Here is a 14,929-nt window from a genome sequence, read left to right as displayed (position 1 = left end):
TTTATCTACAGTTGCGGCCAAATATATTGGCACCATTGCACTTTTCTTAAATAATTCCTTATTTCTTCTAAAATAAGTTAACTTTGCCACCACAATTTATATTGAATTTTAAGTTTACAATTGTAATTCCTGGGTGCTTTTTGATGTGTGTTTGTGGTTGTTGTCCTGCTGGAAGACCCAAAACCTTTAATGGAGAGGCAGTTTTTGAACACTGGGTTGAACATTGGATTCCAACACCTGATAATCTGCTGATTACATGATGCCTTGCTCACGTTCAAAGCACCCTGGAATGTATCAAGAACAAATGTTGGAGTGGCCAGCGAAAAGTCCAGATCTGAATCACATCCATAACCTACAGTGAGGGAAAAAAGTATTTGATCCCCTGCTGATTTTGTACGTTTGCCCACTGACAAAGAAATGATCAGTCTATAATTTTAATGGTAAGTTTATTTGAACAGTGAGAGACAGAATAACAACAAAAAAATGCTGAAAAACGCATGTGAAAAATGTTATAAATTGATTTGCATTTTAATGAGGGAAATAAGTATTTGACTCCCTCTCAATCAGAAAGATTTCTGGCTCCCAGTTGTCTTTTATACAGGTAACGAGCTGAGATTAGGAGCACTCCCTTTAAGAGTGTGCTCCTAATCTCAGCTCGTTACCTGTGCAAAAGACACCTGTCCACACAAGCAATCAATCAGATTCCAAACTCTCCACCATTGCCAAGACCAAAGAGCTCTCCAAGGATGTCAGGGACAAGATTGTAGACCTACACAAGGCTGGAATGGGCTACAAGACCATCGCCAAGCAGCTTGGTGAGAAGGTGACAACAGTTGGTGCGATTATTCGCAAATGGAAGAAACACAAAAGAACTGTCAATTTCCCTCGGCCTGGGGCTCCATGCAAGATCTCACCTCGTGGAGTTGCAATGATCATGAGAACGGTGAGGAATCAGCCCAGAACTACACGGGAGGATCTTGTCAATGATCTCAAGGCAGCTGGGACCATAGTCACCAAGAAAACAAATTGGTAACACACTACGCCATGAAGGACTGAAATCCTGCACTGCCCGCAAGGTCTCCCTGCTCAAGAAAGCACATATAAAAGGCCCGTCTGAAGTTTGCCAATGAACATCTGAATGATTCAGAGGAGAACTGGGTGAAAGTGTTGTGGTCAGATGAGACCAAAATGGAGCTCTTTGGCATCAACTCAACTCGCCGTGTTTGGAGGAGGAGGAATGCTGCCTATGACCCCAAGAACACCATCCCCACCGTCAAACATGGAGGTGGAAACATTATGCTTTGGGGGTGTTTTTCTGCTAAGGGGACAGGACAACTTCACCGCATATCAAAGGAATGATGGACAGGGCCATGTACCGTCAAATCTTGGGTGAGAACCTCCTTCCCTCAGCCAGGGTATTGAAAATGGGTCGTGGATGGGTATTCCAGCATGACAATGACCCAAAACACACGGCCAAGGCAACAAAGGAGTGGCTCAAGAAGAAGCACATTAAGGTCCTGGAGTGGCCTAGCCAGTCTCCAGACCTTAATCCCATAGAAAATCTGTGGAGGGAGCTGAAGGTTCGAGTTGCCAAACGTCAGCCTCGAAACCTTAATGACTTGGAGAAGATCTGCAAAGAGGAGTGGAACAAAATCCCTCCTGAGATGTGTGCAAACCTGGTGGCCAACTACAAGAAACGTCTGACCTCTGTGATTGCCAACAAGGGTTTTGCCACCAAGTACTAAGTCATGTTTTGCAGAGGGGTCAAATACTTATTTCCCTCATTAAAATGCAAATCAATTTATAATATTTTTGACATGCGTTTTTCTGGATGTTTTTGTTGTTATTCTGTCTCTCACTGTTCACATAAACCTACCATTAAAATTATAGACTGATCATGTCTTTGTCAGTGGGCAAACGTACAAAATCAGCAGGGGATCAAATACTTTTTTCCCTCACTGTATGGCGAGAGCTGAAAACAGCAGTTGATGGAGGGAACCCCTCAAACATTAAAGAATTGGAGACGTTTGCTGCTGAAAAGTGGGCAAGCTCATTGATGGCTACAAGAAGCATTTGTTGGCAGTTACCTTGGCCAAAGGCAGCACAACCAAGTACTAGCCCCAGGGCGCAAATAACTTTGTCCATGCCATGTCTTTATTTTGACAATTTAAATTGTAAACTTAAGTTTACAAAAATATAATTGGTTTTGCAATGTTGAAAACACAATAAGGTGTGGAGACCTTATTATTATTATTTGTTTTACGTATTTGACTAGAAATAGGGAATTATTTAAGAAAAGTGCAAGGGCACTAATATCTTTGGCAGCAACTGTATGTGCTGGTACTTGTGACTCCTGAGTAGGGTTGCAAAATTCCAGGAACGTTCAATAAATTCCCTGGTTTTCCAGAAATCCTGGGTTGGAGGATACCGGATTTCCTGCTTATTCAAATCAAAAATCTAATTTTATTGGTCGCGTACACATTTTGCAGCTGTTATCGCAGGTGTAGCAAAATGCTTATATTCCTAGCTCCAACAGTGCATTAATAGCTAATACAAAACAATGCACGCAAAGCCAAAACATTTTAATAAAGGAATTAAGAAATATAAGAATGAGCAATGTCAGTATATGAATAGCAAAGGTGTGTACAGCAGAAGTTACAGTGCATTCGGAAAGTATTCAGACCCCTTGACTTTTTCCACATTGTTACGTTACAACCTTATTCTAAAATGGATTAAATTGTTGTTTTCCCCTCATCAATCTACACACAATACCCCATAATGACAAAGCAAAAACAGGATGTTTAGAAATTTGGGCAAAAAGGTCAGGTTGGATGTGGACCGTCGCTGAACAGCTATTTTCAGGTTTCTCCAGAGATGTTCGATCGGGTTCAAGTCCGGGCTCTGGCTGGGCCATTCAAGGACGTTCAGAGACTTGTCCGGAAGCCACTCCTGCGTTGTCTTGGCTGTGTGCTTAGGGTCGTTGTCCTGTTGGAAGGTGAACCTTCGCCCCAGTCTGAGGTCCTGAGCGCTCTGGAAAAGGTTTTCATCAAGGATCTCTCTGTACTTTGCTCCGTTCATCTTTCCCTCGATCCTGACAAGTCTCCCAGTCCCTGTTGCTGAAAAACATCCCCACAGCATGGTGCTGCCACCACCATGCTTCACCTTTGGGATGGTGCCAGGTTTTCTCCAGACATGACACTTGGCATTCAGGCCAAAGAGTTCAATCTTGGTTTCATCAGACCAGAGAATCTAGTTTCTCATGGTCTGAGAGTCCTTTAGATGCCTTTTGGCAAACTCCAAGTGGGCTGTCAGGTGCCTTTTACTGAGGAGTGACTTCCGTCTGGCCACTCTACCATAAAGGCCTGATTGGTGGAGTGCTCCAGAGATTGTTGATCTTCTGGAAGATTCTCCCATCTCCACAGAGGAACTCTGGAGCTCTTTCCTAGTGACCATCGGATTCTTGTTGGTACCCTTCCCCAGATATGTGCCTCGACACAATCCTGTCTCTGAGCTCTACCAACAATTCCTTCAACCTCATGGCTTGGTTTTTGCTCTGACATGCACTGTCAACTGTGGGACCTTATATAAGGTGTGTGCCTTTCCAAATCATGTCCAATCAATTGAATTTACCAAATATGGACTCCAAGTTGTAGAAACATCTCAAGGATGATCAATGGAAATAGGATGCACCTGAGCTGAATTTCGAGTCTCATAGCAAAGGGTCTGAATACTTATGTAAATAAGTTTTTTCTTTTTTTATAAAGTATCAAAAAATTCTAAAAACCTGTTTTCGCTTTGTCATTATGGAGTATTGTGTGTAGATTGATGAGGAAAAACCATTAATTTAAGCCATTTTAGAATAAGGCTGTAACATAACGTGGAAAAAGGGAAGGGGTCTGAATACTTTCCAAATGACCTGTATATAGGATGAGCCTTGACTAGAATACAGTATATACATATGAAGTGGGTAAAACAGTATGTAAACATTCCCTCCTGATTCCGGGAATCCTCCAACTGGGACTTTGGGAAAATCTGGGAATTTATTTCAAGTTCCCGGAATTTTGCAACCCTACTCATGATTATTTGTTTGTTATTGTTACCACATTTACATTGAACATTCTTTGAGGTTGGTGTGTACAGTTTACCTAAATAATATATGATACCAGTACAACGAGTGAGACATAGCCCTACCATACTTTGTCAATTTGCATACCATTTCCTCACACACAATAAAATACCTAATTTAATCATACATGCAACAGGTACCTCTCACTTTTGAGTAATGATTAGTATGTAGAACGGAGAAGTCTGGAGGTGATCTAAAACACAGCAATAGCATGTTATCTCTCTGTACTAACTGTGTTGCACGTCACTGTCAAGGTCTGTCATAGTGAACTATGAGTCACTCTAAACACATGAGGGGGAGCACTTGCTCTACAATTACTGATCGCCAAAGAGGGCTATGACTTGGCAGGCCAGAGCACTGGAGCCCAGAACAAAAGCCATTCACCAGTTTTGGCATGCAGTGTTAAAAGGCACTGTACAACTCAAGAGGAGAGCTTTTCAAAAATATGACTTGGCCTCTAGGACAGGACTCAGACCGGCAGGTCTTTCATATATTTAGCATGTTCTCAACTACTGGGACAACTTTTAATACTTATGTGTTGGTCCTTTTTCATTGAACGTATTGGATGTATGTACTAACAAAATAAAAAGCATGAGCTGAACTTACATTTTCAAATATCTCACTTGAGGTTTCTCTATCATCTTCAAAGTTAATGAAAAAAGCATGAAGAGGCCATAATGATCTAGTTATGTGAACCTGCTTACTCCACACAAAGGTGAAACACTACAGAGAGAAAGACTCACTTGAATAATTGCTCCCAAGCTAGCTGCTTCTTCAAGGTTCACTAGTTTCTGCTGCTATGGCAGTTCGTTCACTGCTATGGAGTTTAATGGCATACATTTTATAGGGCGCTGAGCCTGGTGTTGTCGGGTGATCTACTCTGAAGCCACATCGCCTTACGATGTGTGTTATCTTCCTGCAGCGTGGGCTGGGGGCAACTCCTCCACCCAGCCAGCCAGCCAGCCAGTGTGTAGGCTAAACACTCATATGTCAGCTATTTCAGTGGGCTGAGAGTTGTTCATTGGTAAGGAAATGCAGGGAAAGAGACTGGGGTGTGAAAAGAGATGTGGTCCCCATTGCTGTGCAAGTCTCAGTAAAAGCAGCCTGAATCTACACTCCAGTGAGTGAATTGACAGTGCCAGGCAGGGTTGCTGTAACTCAGGGGTTCCTAACCTTTTTTCCCCAGGGCCCCTTTTTCACATAGCCACTAGCTTGATTTTGTTTCATTTGAGGGACCTAGGAAAATTGTTATTTTGATGCTCATTTCCTGCAATTCTACGTAGTTTGACAATACATATTTTAGATACACTATTTAATAATAATAATAATAATAATAGAAAATAAAGTCTAGACCCGATTTACGCAAATATTATTCCGCTACCAAATATGTTATGATAGTTTATATGAACACTACATTTTATTAAACATATTCTCTTCTACATAAAGTGAATAGATCAATTGATAGCAACAGAGTCACACATTGTATAAGATTACTTCCCAAGCAAAGTCCAATTTCTTTGACTTGTCAACTTTAGAAGGTCGTAACTCTGCTTCTGAATGTCGTAGAGACAGAGCAAATATATTCCCATGTGCATCAGGGCCGTGACTTCATAGGGCATTTTACTGCTTGTTTCAAGCTTAAAGCATTTCGGATTTCGTGAATTGTAAAAATACAATTCGGAGAGTATTCAGACCACTTGACTTTTTCCACATTGCCTTATTTTTCCACATTGCCTTATTCAAAAATTGATTAAATAAACTATTTCTCATCAATCTACACACAATACCCCATTATGACAAAGCAAAATCAGGTTTTTAGAAATGTTTGCAACGTTATTAAAAATAAGAAACAGAAATATGAGACTCAAAATTGAGCTCAGGGGCATCCTGTTTCCATTGATCATCCTTGAAATATTTCTGCAACTTGATTGGAGTCCACCTTAAGTCAATTCAAATCATGTCCAATCAATTGAAAAGGCACACACATGTCTGTATAAGGTCCCACAGTTGACATTGCATGTCAGAGCAAAAACCAAGCCATGAGGTCGAAGGAATTGTCGGTAGAGCTCTGAGACAGGATTGTGTCGAGGCACAGATCTAGGGAAGGGTACCAACACATTTCTGCAGCATTGAAGGTCCCCAAGAACACAGTGACCTCCATCATTCTTAAATGGAAGAACTTCCTAGAGCTGGCCGCAAGGCCAAAATTAGCAATCGGGGGAGAAGGGACTTGGTCAGGGAGGTGACCAAGAAGCCGATGGTCACTCTGACAGAGCTCCAGAGTTCCTCTGTGGAGATGGGAGAATCTTCCAGAAGGACAACCATCTCTGCAGCACTCCACCAATCAGGCCTTTATGGTAGAGTGGCCAGACGGAAGCTACTCCCCCGTAAAACGCACATGACAGCCTGCTTGGAGTTTGCCAAAATGCACCTGAAGGACTCTCAGACCATGAGAAACAAGATTCTCTGGTCTGATGAAACCAAGATTGAACTCTTTGGTCTGAATGCCAAGCATCACGTCTGGAGGAAACCTGGCAGCATCCCTACGGTGAAGCACGGTGGTGGCAGCGTCATGCTGTGAGGATGTTTTTCAGCATCAGGGACTGGGAGACTTGTCAGGATTGAGGGAAAGTTGAACGGAGCAAAGAGAGACCCTTGATGAAAACCTGCTCCAGAGCACTCAGAACCTCAGACTGGGGCGAAGGATCACCTTCTAACAGCACAACGACCCTACGCACACAGCCAAGACAACGCAGGAGTGGCTTCGGGACAAGTCTCTGAATGTCTTTGAGTGGGCCAGGCAGAGCCCGGACTTGAACCCGATCGAACATCTCTGGAGAGACCTGAAAATAGCTGTTCAGCGACGCTCCCCATCCAACCTGACAGAGCTTGAGAGGATCTGCAGAGAAGAATAGGAGAAACTTCCCAAATACAGGTGTGCCAAGCTTGTAGCGTCATGCCCAAGAAGACTCGAGGCTGTAATCGCTGCCAAAGGTGCTTCAACAAAGTACTGAGTAAAGGGTCTGAATACTTATGTAAATGTGATTTGTTTTTTATTTTTAATACATTTGCAAACATTACTAAAAACCTGTTTTTGCTTTGTCATTATGGGGTATTGTGTGTAGATTGATGAGGGGTGGAATTTTTTTGTTTTAATCAATTTTAGAATAAGGCTGTAACGTAACAAAATGTGGAAAAAGTCAAGGGGTGTGAATACTTCCCAAATGCACTGAGCAAAAATATAAAACGCAACATGAAGTGTTGGTCCCATGTTACTACATGAGCTGAAAAAAATGATCCCAGAAATATACATCCCTGTTAGTGACTGTTTCTCCTTTGCCAAGATAACCCATCCACCTGACAGGTGTGGCATATCAAAAAGCTGATTAAACGGCATGATCATTACACAGGTGCACCTTGTGCTGGAGACAATAAAAGGCCACTAAAATGTGCAGTTCTGTCACACAACAATGCCACTAATGTCAAGTTGAGGGAGCGTGCAATTGGCATGCTGACTGCAGGAATGTCCACCAGAGCTGTTGCCAGACAATTGAATGTTAATTTCTCTACCACGTCGTTTTAGAGAATTTGGCAGAACGTCCAACCGGCATCACAACCGCAGACCACGTATATGGTGTCATGTGGGCAAGCGGTTTGCTGATGTCAACGTTGTGAACAGAGTGCCCCATGGTGGCGGTGGGGTTATGGTATGGGCAGGCATAAGCTACAGACAACGAACCCAATTGCATTTTATTGATGGCAATTTGAATGCACAAAAATATTGTGACGAGATCTTGAGGCCCAGGTATCTGTGACCAACAGATGCATATCTGTATTCGCAGTCATGAGAAATCCATAGATTAGGGCCTAATAACTGATTTCCTCATATTAACTGTAACTCAGTAAAATCAATGAAATTGTTGCATGTTGCATTTATATTTTTGTTCAGTATATATATATATATATTTTTTCAAATCAAGGAATGCCCCCCCCCCCATGACATGTTGGCGCCCCCGTGCCCCCTAGGTTGGAAACCCCTGCTGTAACCTATAAACCTAATGTATTAGCCTATACTAAAGGACATCGGACTGATGTGACAAAATCGACTGAAAAGCACTAGGTAGACTTACACTATGCGTCATCTACTACATAACATTTCAGCTAAAATTACAACCCCTAGGCTACATTTTTTTCTTTACACATCTACAGTGACATATAGCGTACCGGTATGAACATGGCCCTGATGAAGATTCAAGCCAAGGCACAACAGGAAAACACAGAGCGATAGCTCGGCAGGGGGTTGGCTTTGACCACGAGAAATGACATCATAATGGTTAGTCCCTCTGACGCCTGGCAGTCTACCGTGGGCAAGGGGGTCTGCACTCTTAAGGCTCATCCCTCTTAGAACAGGCTGTATGTTGGAAGGGGGGGGTCTCCCTAACTCCTCCACATCTAATCTCAGAGCTGCAGGGCCCTTTGCAATGCCTGTTTTAAGCAGCATATGTTTTATGAGGGGATTTGCCAACCTTCCTCTCCAAAAAGGTACAAATGAAAACCATCAGAGAGGAAAAAGATGTATTAGCCTAAGAACAACCCAGGAGAGAGTAGGCTGGGCTATATAGTTGGACAGGCTGCCATCCACACTGATTTTACAGACTTTGCTGACAGGGTCTGTTTCATTGTGCTTTCAGTCAGGACAAAGTGCAGCACATCCCCATGCCCTCACAGGATGAAACATTAACTCACCTAGCTGCCTGACACCTCTGGGCTAAACAATCTGAAAACTCACCCCTAACATACTGCAATACAAAGCTGTGAAGGGCTTCACTGGCCAGTCTGAATAGAATACAATCACCATCAACTCTGTGAAGTTTGCTGAGAAGTTGGCTTAAAACAAAAAAAAAGGTCCTGCTGAAATTAGAGTTTTTGAGAGTACAAAGATAGGACTTTGACGTAGAAACAAACTGCATTTTCAGCATTAAATATCACGGTGTGCATTCACACCATACAATTCCTTACAGAGCAGAACACAAAGCCTTGTGCTCAGATAATGGCCAGGGGCCTCTAGAGGACCCAAGCTGGGGAAAACGCCCCACAGGTTCAGCCATATAACCAGCTCGTCCACTCTGACGGACAGGACAATATTTACTGATTACCTCAGCCCTCTCCTCTCCATCTGACGACTAAAATAACAAACCTTATCACCAGGTCAAGCCTTTCAGTGCTTTATCCCGCCACAAAAACATATGTCCTAGTTCTAAATAACATTCTGAGGGAGAAGATGAATGATTGTTATCTGTATCTTGTGCAGGCAACAACAATCTAACCTAAGACATACTTACACTGAACTAGATGCGGGGAAAGGAAATGCAATAGCCAGGACACAAACTCAAACAGAAAGCAATTGAGGTCAGGTTTGCCAGAGTAAAGCCTATAGCATTTGGCTACTGAGGAATGGAGATTGAAAACAATAAAACACGTCCCATTTAACACGTAATCAGAACTGAGCAGGAAAACAGCATCTAGAAACATCACTGTGTATGTTCTACAGATGCTTTTATCAACAGGGAATATATAAAACATAGAGTTGCATGTAAAGCACATTTCAGCTCAATTTAACACCAAAAGAACAACATCAAGGAAATCATCAACTAAGGGAACTCCAAGATAAAACTCAAAATCTGAGCCAACGTGATTAACCCTTAAATGACCACTGCGACCCTCCCTGCCTGGGTTGTTCACTGAGCTTTGACCCAACACCACAGGTCTCAAACATTTGGTATAGACTACATAGAAGCATTGATTATGGGGTAAATAATAAATATGTGTAGATTGCTTACTGTAATATGACTGCTTAAGAAACTTAAAGCTTACACAAAAACGTGTTTCATGAGTTAGCCCAAGTAACATAACAGTTTTACTATTTAATACATGTTTTAGAACGTCCCTTTCCAAATAGCCTACTGTGGCTGTAAATGTGACTGAATGAGTAGCCTGTGCAAGCTGAAGCAATTTATTACAATGGTATTAAACAAAAGATGCATGCAGATCATCATTTCACAGAATTGACTGTATTCTAATAATAATACATATGTATTTATTTATCGATTAGTGTTAACATGAGTGAATCCTTACTTTGTGTAGTCTCCTTTAGCTTCCTGGGAGAGAAAAAATAAATAGCACCCTTATTAGTGAGAATGATGATACAACAAGTAGCCTACTAGACTGGAGGACTTGAACATCAATAGGCCTATGTCATTGCAAGTCTTGAATGTTACTTGGGACTACGGGAACACTTTTCAATCTCACTCAGTGTTGAATAGCATTACAGCAAAGCATATAATTGTACGCTAAAGAACTACAATCATTGTAGTACAATGATTTCAAGATTGAAATAAAAACTTAACTACTACACATTTCTCAAAATAAGGTTCCGAAACCCTAACCCTTTTTGTAACAGCGTGCATGCACAGTGTTCATTCAGTTTAGATTCAAATCGCTGATGAATGACAATTACTCCACAAAAACAAAAATGAATTTACCTGCAACGCGTAAGCAGCTAATTTGAAAACGTTTTCACTCTCCACTTCGATGATCTCCTGTCGTGAAAAAAACAGAAAATGGGAACATTATAGGGTGAAAAACAAGTGTACCGTGTTCGACCAGTAGCACTTGATTTGAGGCAAATCTCATTACCACCCGTACCTCCGCTCAACAGTTACCGACTGAACCATTGTCACTGAAAAGCGGGTGCGCATGTTTAAGGTTGAGTCGGAATTTTAGAAGAGTTTTTAATATTCTTCATCAACGTTCGAAACGAATTATTGTTATGTTTATAATAACATAGAACGAACGTCCATACAATAGTTACAAAAATACAGTATAATCGTAGTTATTTATCATTTCAACCTCCTTATAATCAAAATGGTACATTCTGAGAGCAGGTTCACGTTCCTCCAGTGTCGAAAAAAAGTTACTCCTGGCAACGTTGTATCACTATCTCAAAAATGTACGTATCCCATTACTTATTTATAGTGTGTATGATATCAAATGGATTTATATTAAGTTCCATACAGGGTTATGAAGTGGCAGTGCGCATGAAGTTTTTAGGTCACTCGATGGAGGACACGGTGGAGCTGTTGTTAGTTTGCTCTAGTACCCTCTAAAGTAGAAAGACAGACAGGCGGCTCAAGATATAAGACCATCTCCATGGCGTGGAGAAGATCAAGGGAGCTTAAATACATGAGTAGCCTCCCAGATAGCAAAAAATGTCCCCCTATTACATCTGAAGGATTGGGAATAGTATCCATCGTTTCCACTAGGTAATTCAGCAACTTTAGGTGATAAAACTTATGCAGATGTCTGTTGGCTACTCTGCCTTACTGATGTATATATATATACTGAACAACAATATAAACACAGCATGTAAAGTGTTGGTCCCATGTTTCATGAGCTGAAATAAAAGATCCCAGAAATTGTCCATATGCACAAAAAGCTTATTTCTCTTAAATGTTGTGCACAAATTAGTTTACATCCCTGTTAATGAGCATTTCTCCTTTACCAAGATAATCCATCCACCTGACAGGTGTGGCATATCAAGAAGCTGATTAAACAGCATGATCATTACACAAGTGCACCTTGTGCTGGGGACAATAAAAGGCCACTCTAAAATGTGCAGTTTTGTCAGACAACACAATGCCACAGATGTCTCAGGTTTTGAGGGAGTGTGCAATTGGCATGCTGACTGCAGGAATGTCCACCAGAGTTGTTGCCAGAGAATTGAATGTTCATTTCTCTACCATAAGTCACCTCTAACGTCTTTTTAGAGAATTTGGCAGTATGTCCAACCGGCCTCACAACCGCAGACCACGTGTAACCACGCCAGCCCAGGAACTCCACATCTGGCTTCTTCACCTTCGGGATTGTCTGAGACCAGCCACCCAGACAGCTGATGAAACTGAGGAGTATTTTTGTCTGTAATAAAGCCCTTTTGTGGGGAAAAACTCATTCTGATTGGCTGGGCCTGGCTCCCCAGTGGGTAGGTCTGGCTCCCAAGTGCGTGGGCCTATGCCCTCCCAGGCCAACCCATGGCTGCACCCTTGCCCACTCATGTGACATCCATAGATTAGAACCTAATGAATTGATTTCAATTGACTGATTTCCTTATATGAAATGTAACTCAGTAAAATCATTGAAATTGTTGCATGTTGCGTTTATATTTTTGTTCAGTATAAATCTGTTAAGTTTCAAGTTTTATTAGTCGTATGTATGGGATACATCATCCAATGAAATGTTTACTTTCAGGTTCCTTCCCGACAGTGCAACAATAATAAGAAAATAAAAGATATGAATACAAACAATGTAAATGGCAGTAGAATCTAATAATACATTTTAGCATAAGTATAATACAGGAGGAGGAAATAATGCAATAGACAGTATGAGTGCTATTGATTATCATTAATCAATGCATCTGCCAAAATTGAATTGCAATAAAAAAGTTATTGATGGTCAAAAGGTCAGCTTTCCAATGTCAGACTAATAAGGAAAGTCAACAGTGGGTGCAGAACTCAACCCTTTACAATCACTGCTAGATAACAACACTGCTTTCCTTTACAATTCTCACGTGTGTGTGTGTGTGTGACCATGTAATATGTGATGTATGTGTGTCTGTATGTGTATGAAATGTTACACCTGTTCCTCCAGTTGTATTATCCAACATGTACAGTGGGGAAAAAAAAGTATTTAGTCAGCCACCAATTGTGCAAGATCTCACACTTAAAAAGATGAGAGAGGCCTGTAATTTTCATCATAGGTACACGTCAACTATGACAGACAAAATGAAGAAAAAAAAATCCAGAAAATCACATTGTAGGATTTGTAATGAATTTATTTGCAAATTATGGTGGAAAATAAGTATTTGGTCAATAACAAAAGTTTCTCAATACTTTGTTATATACCCTTTGTTGGCAATGACACAGGTCAAACGTATTCTGTAAGTCTTCACAAGGTCTTCACACACTGTTGCTGGTATTTTGGCCCATTCCTCCATGCAGATCTCCTCTAGAGCAGTGATGTTTTGGGGCTGTCGCTGGGCAACACAGACTTTCAACTCCCTCCAAATATTTTCTATGGGGTTGAGATCTGGAGACTGGCTAGGCCACTCCAGGACCTTGAAATGCTTCTTACGAAGCCACTCCTTCATTGCCCGGGCGGTGTGTTTGGGATCATTGTCATGCTGAAAGACCCAGCCACGTTTCATCTTCAATGCCCTTGCTGATGGAAGGAGGTTTTCACTCAAAATCTCACGATACATGGCCCCATTCATTCTTTCCTTTACACGGATCAGTCGTCCTGGTCCCTTTGCAGAAAAACAGCCCCAAAGCATGATGTTTCCACCCCCATGCTTCACAGTAGGTATGGTGTTCTTTGGATGCAACTCAGCATTCTTTGTCCTCCAAACACGACGAGTTGAGTTTTTACCAAAAAGTTATATTTTGGTTTCATCTGACCATATGACATTCTCCCAATCCTCTTCTGGATCATCCAAATGCACTCTAGCAAACTTCAGACGGGCCTGGACATGTACTGGCTTAAGCAGGGGGACACGTCTGGCACTGCAGGATTTGAGTCCCTGGCGGCGTAGTGTGTTACTGATGGTAGGCTTTGTTACTTTGGTCCCAGCTCTCTGCAGGTCATTCACTAGGTCCCCCCGTGTGGTTCTGGGATTTTTGCTCACCGTTCTTGTGATCATTTTGACCCCACGGAGTGAGATCTTGCGTGGAGCCCCAGATCGAGGGAGATTATCAGTGGTCTTGTATGTCTTCCATTTCCTAATAATTGCTCCCACAGTTGATTTCTTCAAACCAAGCTGCTTACCTATTGCAGATTCAGTCTTCCCAGCCTGGTGCAGGTCTACAATTTTGTTTCTGGTGTCCTTTGACAGCTCTTTGGTCTTGGCCATAGTGGAGTTTGGAGTGTGACTGTTTGAGGTTGTGGACAGGTGTCTTTTATACTGATAACAAGTTCAAACAGGTGCCATTAATACAGGTAACGAGTGGAGGACAGAGGAGCCTCTTAAAGAAGAAGTTACAGGTCTGTGAGAGCCAGAAATCTTGCTTGTTTGTAGGTGACGAAATACTTATTTTCCACCATAATTTGCAAATAAATTCATTAAAAATCCTACAATGTGATTTTCTGGATTTCTTTTTCCCATTTTGTCTGTCATAGTTGACATGTACCTATGATGAAAATTACAGGCCTCTCTCATCTTTTTAAGTGGGAGAACTTGCACAATTGGTGGCTGACTAAATACTATTTTTCCCCACTGTATGGTAGCCTAGATGATTTCCTCCTCTTAATTATCACAAACATTATCTAATATTTGTACAACAACACAGCTCAGAGATTTCTGCTAGTCTGGCTGAGCTGTGTGTGGCATGGGAAATATGCACAGGTCTCAGAGAGAAGAGGGAGTGAATCAGGATATTGTTATTTTTCATGTTGTTACAGTGCAGCATTTCCAAAAGAAAGCCCTAAATCAAATTATATTTTGGAGGATTAGGGAACTATTTGGTACTCTTGGAGAAAGCCTGAAAGCCATCATTGTGTTAAAGAATGTTGTATTAGAGTAGCCTACATAAAACAAAAGCAGGGAAGTCTCTGAGAAGTCAGCAAGTCAAGTGACTTTAGCCCACATTACAAAATAACTCTGTAGAATAATTACTATAAAAACTGTTTTTGAAAGAGCTTAAAATAATTAATAATAATGAGAGTGGAGAGTGTCCAGTCAAACAGCTAGTCCTT

At 41.5% G+C, this 14,929-nt stretch overlaps 1 protein-coding gene across 1 annotated transcript in view; it reads right to left on the bottom strand.

The window, feature by feature from the left end:
* LOC311133443 (FERM domain-containing protein 4B-like) overlaps positions 1–14,929 on the bottom strand; it is a gene marked incomplete at its 5' end in the record, with an annotated part of 36,598 nt that overhangs the window by 18,631 nt on the left and 3,038 nt on the right. Inside the window, 2 exons of the mRNA XM_084166930.1 lie at positions 10,262–10,284; positions 10,669–10,749. Coding sequence (XP_084023056.1) covers positions 10,262–10,284; positions 10,669–10,749 — 104 coding nt within the window. The remainder of the gene's footprint in view (positions 1–10,261; positions 10,285–10,668; positions 10,750–14,929) is intronic.

The sequence above is a fragment of the Coregonus lavaretus genome (genome assembly GCF_964263955.1).
Source record: "Coregonus lavaretus genome assembly, chromosome: 8".
NCBI lineage: Eukaryota > Metazoa > Chordata > Actinopteri > Salmoniformes > Salmonidae > Coregonus > Coregonus lavaretus.
This window is presented reverse-complemented; position numbering and strand designations above follow the sequence as displayed.